Here is a 14,354-nt window from a genome sequence, read left to right as displayed (position 1 = left end):
GGTGTATTTTTCATGTGTTTCATGTTTTCATTTAATAGTTTGCACATTAACATTTGATAATTTTAATGTAAACAACTGGTTGCATAAGACATTCACACTGCTGGGCTGTATTAATTAGTGCAGTATTTTAACATATTGGCTATGATATTAATATGTACATATTTGTACATATTTGTAAATGTGTTTAAATACTACCATTTAGTAAGGGCCTGGTGGATGGACATTGTGTGAAAACAAGTTAACAAAATAATAACATAAGGAACCGTATGCAAGATATTATTGTATGTTCATGACAAATTAATAACGATAACCATTCATAAATATAATGTATTGTTATCATAAAGATTTATTCTTGATGATAATATATGAAACAGAACTGAAGCCTACCAATCACTGGGTGACTGGTAGGGTATTTCTCACCTGACTTATTTGCCCACTTCAAATTTTCATGCATTTTATCTTAATCTGAATAACAGCATGTGTGTGTAGTGATGACTAACTGACCTAGTTCTCTAACCATCCTCAACAGGCTCGCAGTGTGCAGGCCTCTTCAGCACCACTGTCCTTGGCGGGTCCTCTAGTGCCCCCAATCTGCAGGATTATGCTCGTACACATCGCAAAAAATTCTCCTCTGGCAGTTTGACCTATAAAGATGGTATGTGCTCATATAAAATGTTGCAGTTTTTTTCCCCTACTATACAGAATGAGAGTTTAGGGGTTAGAACATGTAGTCCAGGGCCCATGCTAAAGGGAATAAAATGAGAATGTTTAAGGGTTTGTAGGTCATTCAAGACTTTTATTTGGTATCCAGTCTTATACTTGTGTCCTTGTAATAATGTCTTTTTTGTTATTTTGCCACAGTTGCCATTTGCTGTCTATCACCATCTTTCACCAGCACTGATTTACAGTATTTCATTTTTGTTTCATTTTTATATTCACATATATAAATATAGATGTAATATTAGCTTCATCTCAATTCAATCAATAAGTAGTGGTTATTACAGATGAAAAGTTTGACAGATAATCAGAATTACCTGATTATCTAGCGGATTAAATTACACCTTTACTGTATATACACGTATCTATTATATTCCGACATCTTTGTATAATTGCCCTATATGACACATTTTCTTTAGTATGTGTCTAAGAGTCAAAGATAATTGTTAGTTCTGCTTAGACAGCTTTTTAAAATATATTTTATCGAAAAATACCTCTCTATGGGAGCAGTGACTTTCCAAATTCCTTTCCAGAACATTCCTGTATGTGGAGAACATTTTGTCCACAAGGTGGCAATGTGAGATGAGATGAGTCTTTTTTTTTCTCCACACTGCCATTTTATATGCAAGGTTTTACATGCTCTAGTTTTATTGACCTATAATGTATGTGTGTTCATTGATCCCATGTCCACAGTGATCATTCGTGTCTGTGGTGAACCGATATTCAATTGTGAATGTCTCTGTGGTGTATTGTCTGTGCAATTCGATCTTTGTCCTCTGGTTTTTACTGTAATCTATAGCAGTGTCCTAAAAATATATCAAAGGGTGTGTGTGTGTGTGTGTGTGTGTGTGTGTGTGTGTGTGTGTGTGAAGGTCTTATTCATCATTTTAATAAGTGAGCTGAAAGTTCTACAGGGACCTAAAGGCTTTAAATGTAGGAAGTGTTAGTTAAGGTTTGTAAGTTAGGTTAGTTATGATAAAAGATGATCTAAAGAGTCTTTCTGTTTATTGACTCTCTAATGTGGGCTGGGATTACTGCATTCTCTGGATCCATTTACGGATCGGTGTCTTATATAATCAGAAAAAGTCATATGAAATGCAGTGTCGTTTAGCTTCAAATCTACCTGAACACTGTGCTTAAAGCTGCTTCTCTTGCTTCCCTTCAGTGACTCTAACCGTGTCTTGCTGTAGGTCTTACTGTAGCATAAAACCCCTCAGTGAACTCCAGCTCTGTTCTCCCTAATGTTCTTTGAATGTCTGACACCTTCAGCACTGTATAACCCAGACAGCCCCCATTATCCTTTACAGATGCACTCCAAAAGATGGTAACACCAGTGACCTTTTTTATTTCCTCAGAGTTGTTGTCTATGCCGGCAGTAAAGCGATTTTCTGTGTCGTTTGCAAAGCATCCGACTAATGGTACGTCTGCTTCTCTTCAAGTATATTTCACTTTTCTCCACCCTTCTTGTCCTGCATGCCTTTGGAAAAAAAACAAGCTTTATCTCTTTTAGTGTTTAACTTACTTTCAGTTTAACATGGTCACTGCTGTATTCCCTCCATCTCCACCAGTTTGTCCGTCTCGGTCCACCATTCATCTGGACGCTCACTCTAACACCACTCGTACATTCTGTTTATAACACCCTGCATAAGACTGTCACTCTTACCTAATGATCTCCGTGTTGATTTGTTTTTTTAAGTGAAAGTGCTAGATGAAGGGGTGTGTGTGTGTGTGTGTGTGTATGTACTGTATGTGTGTGTGTGTATGAGTGCGCGCAAGCGCATGAAATCCTTTGCAATATTAGCATATGTATTTTAAGCATTAGTTGTGACATTGTTCACTATCTGTATTAGCCAGTGTACAAGGTGAGAACAAATGTGTCATTATTTTCCTTGGGTTCTGTATGAGGAATATGATTTGAATTTCATTTGAAGAATATCAGGTCCAAATGGATTTCTTTACTGATGAATCATAGCTGTTTCTTGTGTTAATATTCAGGGTGAAATATTTGAGCTACATTATTCTAAAGCTAGTGGGGTAAGGTTAGTTCATTTGTGTTTTTATAGCTCGATAGCATGGATGACTTTGATGTATTTATTAGTATCATGAAACTGAATATTGATAAACAATATTGAACAACCTGGGCTTAGGAGTTGTTTTGCTTTTTTTAAATATATTTTTAAATAATAATAATTTGCAGAAAATTTAATTCCTAAAAAACCTAATTGCACAGAAAAAAACACATCTCTGTGATGTTGGTTACATTAACATTAGCAATTAATAGGCTGTATGAATTTATTAACAGTAATTAATCATAATTAGCTCATTCGTCCTTATTTATTGGACTACGGTTCGGAAGATCCCAGGTTCAAACCCCCCAACCACCTAATTGCCACTGTTGGGCACTTGAGCAAGGCCCTTAACCCTCAACTGCTCAGATGTATAATGAGATAAAATATGTAAGTCTGCCAAATGCCTAAATGTAAATTCTCATTTCTGTTTGATTGGCAGGTGTGCATTAGGCCCTTATGTAGAGACACTTTAAATAATTCTTATCAAATAATATATAGACTTCTAGTAGTCATGGCAACGAGCTTAAACGAAAGCTAAGTGTGTCTGCACATTTCTGCATCACTGTTGCAGGTGTGAAATGAACAAAAATAACAAGTGAGGATGTTTTTATCAGTTTCACTGTATGGATAGCAAAAGCATGACGGGAGTGTGAAACAGCTGAATTAGTGCTAAAGGTGTAAAAGTGGGTCAGTTCTAAATCGAGTAGTAATCCTTATACAAATGGTCTTCTTCATGCCAACGTATTGTGCTATAACCTGATATATAATTTTCTTTCCATAAATGTCACCACTATGATTTATAGAGAAGATACAACATCAGTATGGCTTGGATTCATAATAGTGATCCATTGAGAGTGTTATTTTTCTAGTGCATTTATTTATTTAAAGCAAATTCTAAAATATCCTTTTACAGAAATGATTGAATGATGTAAGTCATATGATTGCGGTACACCGCTGTATCTAATGTATGTTCTGTATCTAATGCACATTTTAGGATGTGAGTAAATATGTAGCTTATTGCTGCTGCACACTACACTTCCCACTCTCTCTCTATTTCTTACATACACCACATGCCACGCAGTCCTTCTGAAGTAGGTTGTGAACTCACACAATATAAGCCCTGCACTTATATGATTTTTATCTACCTACTACAGTATAACAGTCCAGTACCAAGAATCAGGATTAGAGCTAGAAACGTTTGATGGATATCAGTTCGGATTTGACACGTTTTCTGATTTAATCCTCTTGTGACAACTTGTATCTCTAAAGCTTTTAGGGAGTCTGTTTGGCTGTGAATGTAATGTTTCTACTGAATCAGTGTCCGACATGAGCTGATATTTAAAGCTCTGACATCAGTGTGATATTAAGGTTCCATTGCATGGAGGCTATTAGTAGGAGTTGTGTGTCTGTCGGTTTGTTAGTTTTGCATGTTTGTCTGGTGAAATGTTGACAATTAAACAAGAAGACACATACAGTAGGCTAGATTTTATCTTTAGTTTTTATCTCAGTCTTCAAGTGTTCCCATATCATATTAGTTTAGATAAGTGTTTCATTTACAAAAGTAAAAAAAAAAAACTTTTATACATTCCAATACAGCACAAGAGGACATTTTGGATCTTGTGACAGTCAGGCACTAATTATACACTGAATAGGTTAGGTTTATGTCAATTTTGTTATGACATGAAACTTTCTGACATCTAAACTGGCCAATAAGTCGCTTAAAAGTTTAAATCGCAATGTTAAATAAATATTGGCAAACATTCTCTTAATACTGCAGTTATTTGCTATTAGCTTAGATAAATGTTTGAATACAAAATGGTACCATTAATAGTTAAATATACTGTATCAAATCGCAATCTTAATATGTGTCAACGTAATCACAATGTGATTTTATGATAAAATCATGCAGCCATAATCTTAAGCAACATTTGATGTTCATTACCTATTGAGGATTTTGCATAGGTTTAAACGTTTTAGATCTATAAGGAAATTTACGTATTTTTAACACTGCATTTGTTAAACTTGGATCCTTATTCAAAATTCAAATCAAATTAAAAATTCACATTTTATTTGTCACATACACAGTCATACACAGTACGATATGCAGTGAAATGCTTATACGATCGCCCGTGACCTTAAAAATAAAAGCTTATTAATAGGAAATAAATATGGATCATCTTTGTAGATAGTCAAAGCAGGAACATCGAGAGAAAAAATAAAAATAAATAAAAATCATTTTCATGTCATTTTGGTGAAATACACGAGAGGCTTTCAAACCAGGTCAAACCAGGACTTTTGATTGTGAAGAATAACAGAACGCAGTTATGAAAGTAAACACTCCCATTATTTCTCTATATAATCCACTTCTACAGTCGTGGCCAAAACTTTTGAGAATGACACAAATATTAGTTTTCACAAAGTTTGCTGCTAAACTGCTTTTGGGTCTTTGTTTCAGTTGTTTCTGTTATGTACTGAAATATAATTACAAGCACTTCATACATTTCAAAGGCTTTTATCGACAATTACATGACATTTATGCAAAGAGTCAGTATTTGCAGTGTTGGCCCTTCATTTTCAGGACCTCTGCAATTCGACTGGGCTCTCAATCAACTTCTGGGCCAAATCCTGACTGATAGCAACTCATTCTTTCATAATCACTTCTTGGAGTTTGTCAGAATTAGTGGGTTCTTGTTTGTCCACCCACCTCTTGAGGATTGACCACAAGTTCTCAATGGGATTAAGATCTGGGGAGTTTCCAGGCCATGGACCCAAAATTTCAACATTTTGGTCCCCGAGCCACTTAGTTTTCACTTTTGCCTTATGGCACGGTGCTCCATCATGCTGGAAAATGCATTGTCCTTAACCAAACTGTTGGAAGAAGTTGCTGTTGGAGGGTGTTTTGGTACCTGGAGCTTGCTGGACTTTCTTGGACGCCCTGAAGCCTTCTTAACAAGAATTCTCTCTTTCCTTAAAGTTCTTGATGATCCTATAAATTGTTGATTTAGGTGCAATCTTAGTAGCCACCATATCCTTGCCTGTGAAGCCATTTTTATGCAACGCAATGATGGCTGCACGTGTTTCATTGCAGGTCACCATGGTTAACAATGGAAGAACAATGATTTCAAGCATCACCCTCCTTTTAACATTTTTAAAGTCTGCCATTCTAACCCAATCAGCCTGAGATAATGATCTCCAGCCTTGTGCTCGACAACATTCACACCTGAGTTAACAAGACGATTACTGAAATGATCTCAGCAGGTCCTTTAATGACAGCAATGGGATTAAGTTAATTTTCATGGCAAAGAAGGACTGTGCAATTCATCTGATCACTTTTCATAACATTCTGGAGTATATGCAAATTGCTATTATAAAAACTTAAGCAGCAACTTTTCCAATTTCCAATATTTATGTAATTCTCAAAACTTTTGGCCACGACTGTACACTAATGTACTTATCCCAGTGTTTCACTAGTGCTTGGACACCATCGAGGTGCAAAGTTTCCTGAGTACACCAGAGCCTTTATCAGACTACATGCTTCACAATCGAAATGCTGGACTTCAGGCATTCCTTTAATAGCCCTAACATGTAGAAATGTTTTGAGGGAGGACTGCATGGAGGATGTGGCAACACAGTAACTCCCAGCCGAGTTCCTGTAATGTGCAATTCATGTTCCTGGATGATTGCGTGTACAGTTCCCACAGACAGAGTTTTTTTTACACGCAAGTCTGTGATGAGTTCTCACTTACTCATCTTTTATACTGCTTTATTCTGTATTCAGGGTCACGGGGACCTGGAGCCTATCACATGAGGCTTATGGCACAAGGCAGGGTACACCCTGGGCACACCCATACACACATTCACACTCTGATTCACACACTACGGGCAATTTAGGAATGCCAATTAGCCTAATCTACATATCTTTGGACTGTGGGAGGAAACCGGAGTACCCGGAGGAAACCCACCAAACACGGGGAGAACATGCAAAATCCATGCACACAGAGCCGGGAATCTTTTTCAAGGATCAAGCATTCCACTCGCTGATTGTTCACAGGAACGACTCCAGTGGACTAGTCCAGTGGGTACTGTGCTTGAAGTCTCCTGTAAATGTTAATCAATTTCACAATCAGCTTCATTCACCAGAAATTTCCCGGTTTGACTTAATTGGACATATTGTAGAACAAAATCTTTGTTTATGTTTCTTTTGATAGTTTTGATAGCAGGTGAATTCGAATTGGTGCAGCTAACCTGAGATGTAAAAATGTCTTACTTGAAATAGAAATGTGTTTACTTAAAGAAATAAAAGAAAGAGCACACAGTGATGCCATTCTTTGATGGTGGATTATATATATTTTTTTTTCTCTGTCACCATTTTACAATTTAAAGTGAAAGTCATAAAAAGCTGCATCGCAGTGGCCTTGCTGGAGAAGAGAGAATAAGCAATGTTATTTTGTTTAGGAAGGTCAAGACTGAGGAGTTGATGTAAATGGTAGGCTAATTTTTATTGTTCTGGGTAAATTCATTTTTTCTTACATTTCATTTTTACATTGTTTCATCGTCCCTTGTGGTCTGTTGCCATGTTGTGGTAATCGATATACTTCAGCATTTGTCAAATGATTTTTCTTTCTCCATATCAAGCCATTCTGCTGGCAAATTAAGGCAACTGACTACAACAGACTACAACTCTGCTACAGTCTGCTTCATGCCCTTAGTGCTTTTAAATGAGTATATTTGGACAGACAAAGGCTTGTTGTTTAAAGATTTATGGGCCTGAACTTGGCTTTATACCCCTTTGCTCCTAGTGCCCGTCTTGAAGTTTAAGCATCTTAGACCAGTCCCTCCTCCAGATTGTTTTATCATGGCCATTATCAACCCACTCCCACTATCCTCCCTGCTCTTCCACGCTCTGCCTCTTCTTTCTCAGAGCCGCTGGAGGAACAGCAGGTAGCCCAGCTGCTCCGGCGCTTCTCCACAGACCCCAATATCCGACACTCACTCTTTCTGGACAGCACTCTGGCCCACCACCTCAACCAGTGCTACTACCACCTGCGTCTCTTCCGAAACTGGCTAATCTCCGGCCAAGACCCCTTAGAGTACCCATACGGTTAGCTTTGTTGCAACATAACGTGCCCTGGCCTGGCTTGCATTGCGCTGCACTTTTGTGTCATTGCTGCCCCAGCTTTTTCTTTCATACTGCTTTTGTTAAGCATGTGTAATGCTTGCTATTTTCTTCTTTTTTTTTTTTTTTTTTTTTTGCTGTAGTTTTGCATATGCAGAAAATGAGTAATGTATCTTATTAGAGCTTTAAACGTTTTGGCTCAGTTGAGCTTTCAGGCTTGGGTTTTGTTGACTGAAGTGTCATTCCTACGAGTGCTGACTGAAAGTTTGCTGCATGGTGATGAATTTGAAATGCAGCTACACCAAGTGGTATGCGGGTTTGTGTTTTGAAAAGTTTAAACAGGATTAAATGAAGACCAAGTATTAAGCGCCTTGTCTCATACACCTGCCAGATGTTATTGACTGAAGTGAAGGAGAATTTGTTCCATTTTATATGGTTCAGTTCTACAACTTTAGATTCTGTTTTACATCTTTATTAGTTTTACATTTAAACTTTACATAACTAATACTGCTAAAAAAGTGAAGGTAAAATATCACAACTAAAATTGGACTTAAATTCTAAATATAAAAAGGATTTACATACTGTACAGTGAAAATAAACAATCTGTATACCCCTGTTAAAATTCACATGATTTTGTAAAAAAATAATAATAATTAACCCTTTTACTGTAGCAACCAACAGAACTCAAGTGAATAACAAATAGAAATGTTAATGTTAAAATAAAACTTTTACTTTTTAAGTTTATGTTTGAAAAGAATCATGAAAAACCTGTGTTCATTGAAATCAGGCACATTAATTCAAAATTGCAAAATGACAGAATTGAAGGAGCTGCAGGAATAAACAAATAAAAATGCATTATGGTCTGGTGAGACAAAGATCTAACATTTTGGATATAAACCTTTTTTTCTTCCTTCTGCACCAAAAAATTTTTCAGAATGTTTATCCACCCCAGCATGTTGGTGGCAGCTTTGTGCTGGGGTTGCTTTGCTGAGACTGACGCTATAGTCAAGATAGAAAGAAAAATGGATACAAATGTGTTACATTGGTTACAAATGCTGGTGTATTTTGTCACAAAACCTGCACACCTCTGTTAGACAGCTAAAGATAAATTTCACCTTCCATCATGAAGACAACTCAAAGAGCAAACACAAAACCTCTGGAATGACCTTAATAGCGTTCAGTGGTGGACAAAGAAGAAGTACAAATGTATTAGCTTTCTCTCTTGCTTTCTTTCTCTCTGTTTATCTCTCTCTCTCTTTGTCTCTGGCACCCAAACATCTGGGAGTGGTCGCATAGCCATATGGACAAACCATGATTGGGCGTATCAGGGTGGGAAGGCAAATATGGTCTTGCACTGTCAATTACTTATAATAGTCTGCAGGTGGCAATAGTGCCGCTTCTGTGTCAGTTTCTGAAATGAAAATAACTAATATTCCAAATTTAGGCAAAATTACAAAATGTAACAATTAGCAACTGCATTCAATAGAAATATATTTGACTTAAATGTAAAGCTTTTCTTTCATATTCTAGCTGAATAGAAAGTATAAGTTAACCAATATTGTTAATAGTCAGCTGAAGTACAGAGTTGTCAAAATAATACTTAAGTACAATAACAAAGTAGAAAAACTCATGTACTATACACCAGTGCATAAGGAGCAAGGTAATTGTTTGGGGGCAGTGGGTGGGTACGATCAGGACTCCTGCAATTTGATATTTTTGGAGCTTTTTTTAAGGAACAATGGACTTGGTAGAAACTTGCACACAGCATTTTAACCACTTGAATTTTGTTGGTTGCTATATTACATTAAATGTGGAAAAAGCTTTGACTTGCTTTATCAAAAAAACAATGGGTTTATAATTGAATGGGTTATTTAATTATACTTAAAACAAACTAGCTTAAAAACTTTTAAAAAAAATTCAAACTAGCTTAATAAACTTAAAATTGCCAAAAGGATTGGTTGGGAAAAGAAATCAAAACAGATTTGTGTCTGTGTGTGTGTATACACAGTTTGACTTAAAATTATTTAACTTCTCAAAATTGAAATAGCTACTGTAAATATAACAACTAATATAACAATTGATTTCTCCAAATTCAACACAAATGGCCCCTTTTAATGATTCCTGCAGTCTCAAAATTATTCAAACCTTAAATAAAATCCCATATTAGAGCACAAATTTGTAAATCAGATGCACAGCTCATTAGAAGGTCATGGACAAGGATATCGAAATATATAGCAACGGTGCTAAATGTTCCTAGAAATACTGTAGGAAGCCTATTTCACAAGTTAAAAGTTAAAGGAACAATGGCTATACTACCTGGACATGGCAGAAGGAGGCTTGGTATTTGAAAAATAGCAGTTGTAGCATGCAAACTCACGAATCTTACTAAAGTAAAGGGCTTTTCCCATGAAGAATGGACTAATATCCCTCAGAAACATTTCAAGTAGCTATTGTCTGGCAATACAGTACTTTTGCAACAGGTCATAATGGATAAAGAGGGCTCTACTAAGGACTCAAGATGTTTCTTATCAAGGATTTTAAAAGATTTAACTACAATAGGCATTAAAAGTAGCAATTTGTGTTGACTTTGGAGAAATCACTCAAATTGCTCTTGTTTTACTGATTTATCATGAACAGCTTGTAAGTTAGTTTTCAATCGGTGTTGGATAAGTTCAAGTATATATTTAATTCAGTTTCATCGCTTTTAACAATGGTCATTGTCGCAAAGCAGCTTTACAGAATCTAAAGAAAATTAGGGACATGGGTATGAAATGAGAGAGAATATGTATCAAAATTGTATAAAACACAAAAATATATGCATATACAGAAAAAATTTTGGGTGAGATGTGCTTCGATTACTGGTTTGTGTGATTTTGTTTTAACCTTGCTATTAATTCTTTTTGTGACATCTAAAGAGACTTCTAAAAGGAGGTCCGTTTTGCTCTTTGTATTTTATTTTTGTCTCATTTGGTAGCAAGAGTTGCAGCTTCTACTACATGTAGTTTTTAGTGAATTTCAGTCAATATAACATGCTGAATGTGTGTGATTATTAACATACTTTCTTCTGAGTTTGGAAATCGAGTGTGTAGGGGGGAGGGGTGTTGCGTGTGCCAGACGTTGCCTGTGATCCTCTTACTAACCAGTATGTGGTAGAAAGATGGTTCTTCTGCCTTACACACTACTTACCTCTCACCTAGATTGCATTAAGGGTACACTGTGTTTTCTTGTGTCTCTTCTGCCCTGTAGGATTTGAAGGCTGCTCCATGGTGCCCTCGATCTACCCATTAGAAACCCTGCACAACTCGCTTTCACTCAAACAGGTCGACCAGTTCCTGTCAGCAGTGTGTGTGAACGCAGGGGACTCGAACACTAGAACCACTAGAGGTAGTGGCTAATATCTTTTAGAAACAGCAATATAATTTTTTTTATTATTATTTATGTCTGTATTTCGTTGTTAATGAAACATATTTTTAATTCTCTGCAGCTCTCTCAGCTATGTTTGACTCTCATAACCAGCCCTCGGTGGACGCGTATATTCCCCAGAGAGTGCTGTCATCCTCTGCATCTCTACGCCAGCGCTCTGAGCGTCCTCCTTGGTGTGAGTGCCGCACCACGCAAAGTGTCTCTTCACTTTCAAATATGACCACATGCTTCTCACAAACAGCTCCTTCACATGCACCTAAAGTCCCTGTCAAAATGTATCTCATTTTCATGATTTTTTTCTATTACTTAAAAAGGACATGGCAAAAAAGGCACTGTTGTTAATAAGAACATCAAGGATAATTATTAAAACCATAAAAGATCAGGGGTTGTCATGCATACCGTGAAGCAGAGCATGTTAGAAGGACAAAACATCTCATTTTGCTTGTATTATTAAGTGCAAATTCCTCCTGAAGTGTCTCCTGTTTCAAAGAGCTGATACTGGAGAGTAAAAAAACAACAACACACTAACACTATTTTCATACAGTATATGAATTCAAAGTTTAGCGATTTCCAAACAAACGGTAACATATCACATGAGCAGATTCATGACATGGGTTTGTTGTGTGTGTGACTTTATACTCCACCAAAATTGATCAATTAAACATTGAAGGCTTGTGAAACATGCTATGGTGCAGCTACTAGAATCACTAGCATTAACTACATTTACATTACAACATTTTGTAGACGTCCTTATTCAGAGCGACACTATCTCATTATACATCTGAGCAGTTGAGGATTATGGGTCTTGATCCAGGGGTGGGGTTTGAACCTTCCGATCACTAGTCCAATGCCTTCTGAAATTCTTGACAGTAGCAGAACCATAGCAATTGTTTTGTCTTTATTCCAAATACTGAATGGAAATCATCACAGTTCAGGAAAGTTTCTAATTAAAGCAAGTAGCAAATCATAGGAATTCCACCTATTTTTTCAAAGGCGTGGCCCTCTTACAAAGTCTAGAAGAACTGGTGCAATATACTTACGAATGACCTTTTAAGTATTTTTTTTAAATGTTTTGTTTAGTCTGCAGCTAAATTTTATTCATTTATTTAGTTCTTTATTGAGATTTCTTCCAAAATGGTGAGTCGATCTGGAAAAGGGAGTCTGCCAAATGCCATAAATGTAAAGTAATTTAGTGTAATGTAAAATGGGACTTATTGTTTTTTATTTGTCTCTGCACTATGGTCTGTATTTGTTACTATGTGTTAAAATAGTTTATATTATTGTGTGTGTTTCTGTGCAGATAGCAGCGGTCCTTCCAGCACAGTGTCTAGCGCAGGTCCCTCGTCTCCCATCACGGCGGACACTTCTCCTCGTTTCAGCTTCAGTGAGAAAGCAGCTCTTACACCTCAGAGCAGTGAGGAGATCCACTCGTCCTCCCAGGTTGTTAACCAGCCTGCTCCTCTGTCCTCCTCCTCTCTTCCTGAAAGCCCTCCTTCTGACTTCGTCAATGACCCACCACCGCAAAGTCTAGACAACCCCAGTGACCACACCATGGACAACACATCATCTGCAGACTTGCTGCTTCCAGACAGCCCGGAGCATGAACAGGCTGAGGAGGCTCGATGTAGCACTGAAGCCGAAATGGTCCCGAGTCCTCCCTCCTCTCCTCAAATCGAACACAGTGAGACCATGGAGTCATTCTCTAACCTGTCTGGATCTGTGTCTGTGCCAGGCTCCTTGCCTGTGCTCGTGGAGCTGCGTGAGAGCAGTTCAGAGGCTGGCTCTAGTACCCAGACTCCCCTGAGCCCTGACGAGCCTGAAGAGTTCTTCAACACCCAGGAGCCAGCGGAGGTAGGCTTGACATGTGATGAGTTTGCACCTTATATTGGCATGTCAGTATTTATTTTAATAAGATGTTCAGTTCTACATTTTAAAAGCTTCTGTTGTAGTGGAAAATATGACCTTCTAAAGAAAACTAAAAAGTGAAACTTGCAGAGATGCAGATGACTCCAGAGTTTTGTTTTTTTTTTTTTTTTTTTTTACAGGTTGATGTCTGGAGGAGCGGCACACGGAGCCTCCCTCACACTGGCACTCCTGTAGAGGTTGGTGCTTCACACGCATCTGAGTCCTGAAGACCATCGCCGTCTCCACACACGGCTTGCATGCAAATTCATGCTAAACCATTCTGGTGCCTCGGTGACGTCATGTTAAGTGCAGTTTACCTGCTGTAGGTCTCTCAGTGCTCTTGGCCAGGAGGTAAAAACTGTTGATGTTGTAGCCTTCTGAAATTCTGCACGTCGTTTGTTTCAGTCTTAGTGCTCCATTCAGAATTAATCACAGAAATTCCCCTGTTGGCTTGATGTCACATTGAGAACATTCACCCTCCTGTGACTGACTGTTAATGTGGCTATACGTGCAATAATGATGGACGGAGACCAAATGCTCATCTCTGTAAGGTGCACTGAATCCATGCTGTTTGTATTTTTGTGAGCATCTGCCACTGCCAACAGTAAATCCACCTCTTTTTTTGTTGGATTCTGTTAGTAAATTGCATCAGCACCTACTCCTTTATAGATAAATCTGCATCGATGCATTTGGCTGCTATTTTGCGTACATCCGACGTACCACTTTTTAGCACAAATTTACTTTTCTTATCTAATACACAGAATGGACAAGGACCGACGACTGAAATTATAGCCTACTGACGATTTTATGAAATTTATTTTATTTTTATTTTTTTCTTGCCAAAAGCTTTCAAAACGTCAGTCATAACTTATTAATTTGTAAGGAACTACATATCTATATATCTATGTACTATACATATATTTATCAAGAAATGCAAAGCATATTTTAATATAGATATTAATAAATTCTCATCTTTTATCAATTTTATATTTTTCTAAAAACATCACCTACATGGGTTAGACTAAGGTATAAGCTCTTATCACAATGAGTTCAGGTTTATTTCCCTCCAGATTTCTAGCTTTTAGCTTTTTTAATGAATGAAGTGATAAATAAATAAATAAATA

At 37.2% G+C, this 14,354-nt stretch overlaps 1 protein-coding gene across 4 annotated transcripts in view; it reads left to right on the top strand.

Moving 5' to 3' along the window:
* ppip5k1a (diphosphoinositol pentakisphosphate kinase 1a) overlaps window positions 1-14,354 on the top strand; it is a 33,352-nt gene extending 18,998 nt beyond the window's left edge. For 2 of the 4 annotated variants that reach the window (XM_053491566.1, XM_053491565.1), the window contains exons 27-32: window positions 530-655; window positions 2,073-2,135; window positions 11,149-11,286; window positions 11,387-11,500; window positions 12,626-13,176; window positions 13,371-14,354. In XM_053491566.1, the coding sequence (XP_053347541.1) occupies window positions 530-655; window positions 2,073-2,135; window positions 11,149-11,286; window positions 11,387-11,500; window positions 12,626-13,176; window positions 13,371-13,457 (1,079 nt within the window). In that variant the 3' untranslated portion in view covers window positions 13,458-14,354. The remainder of the gene's footprint in view (window positions 1-529; window positions 656-2,072; window positions 2,136-11,148; window positions 11,287-11,386; window positions 11,501-12,625; window positions 13,177-13,370) is intronic. The other 2 variants (XM_053491568.1, XM_053491567.1) reach the window with 1 other exon arrangement.

Source organism: Clarias gariepinus, chromosome 3, assembly GCF_024256425.1.
Source record: "Clarias gariepinus isolate MV-2021 ecotype Netherlands chromosome 3, CGAR_prim_01v2, whole genome shotgun sequence".
NCBI classification, from domain to species: domain Eukaryota; kingdom Metazoa; phylum Chordata; class Actinopteri; order Siluriformes; family Clariidae; genus Clarias; species Clarias gariepinus.
This window is presented reverse-complemented; position numbering and strand designations above follow the sequence as displayed.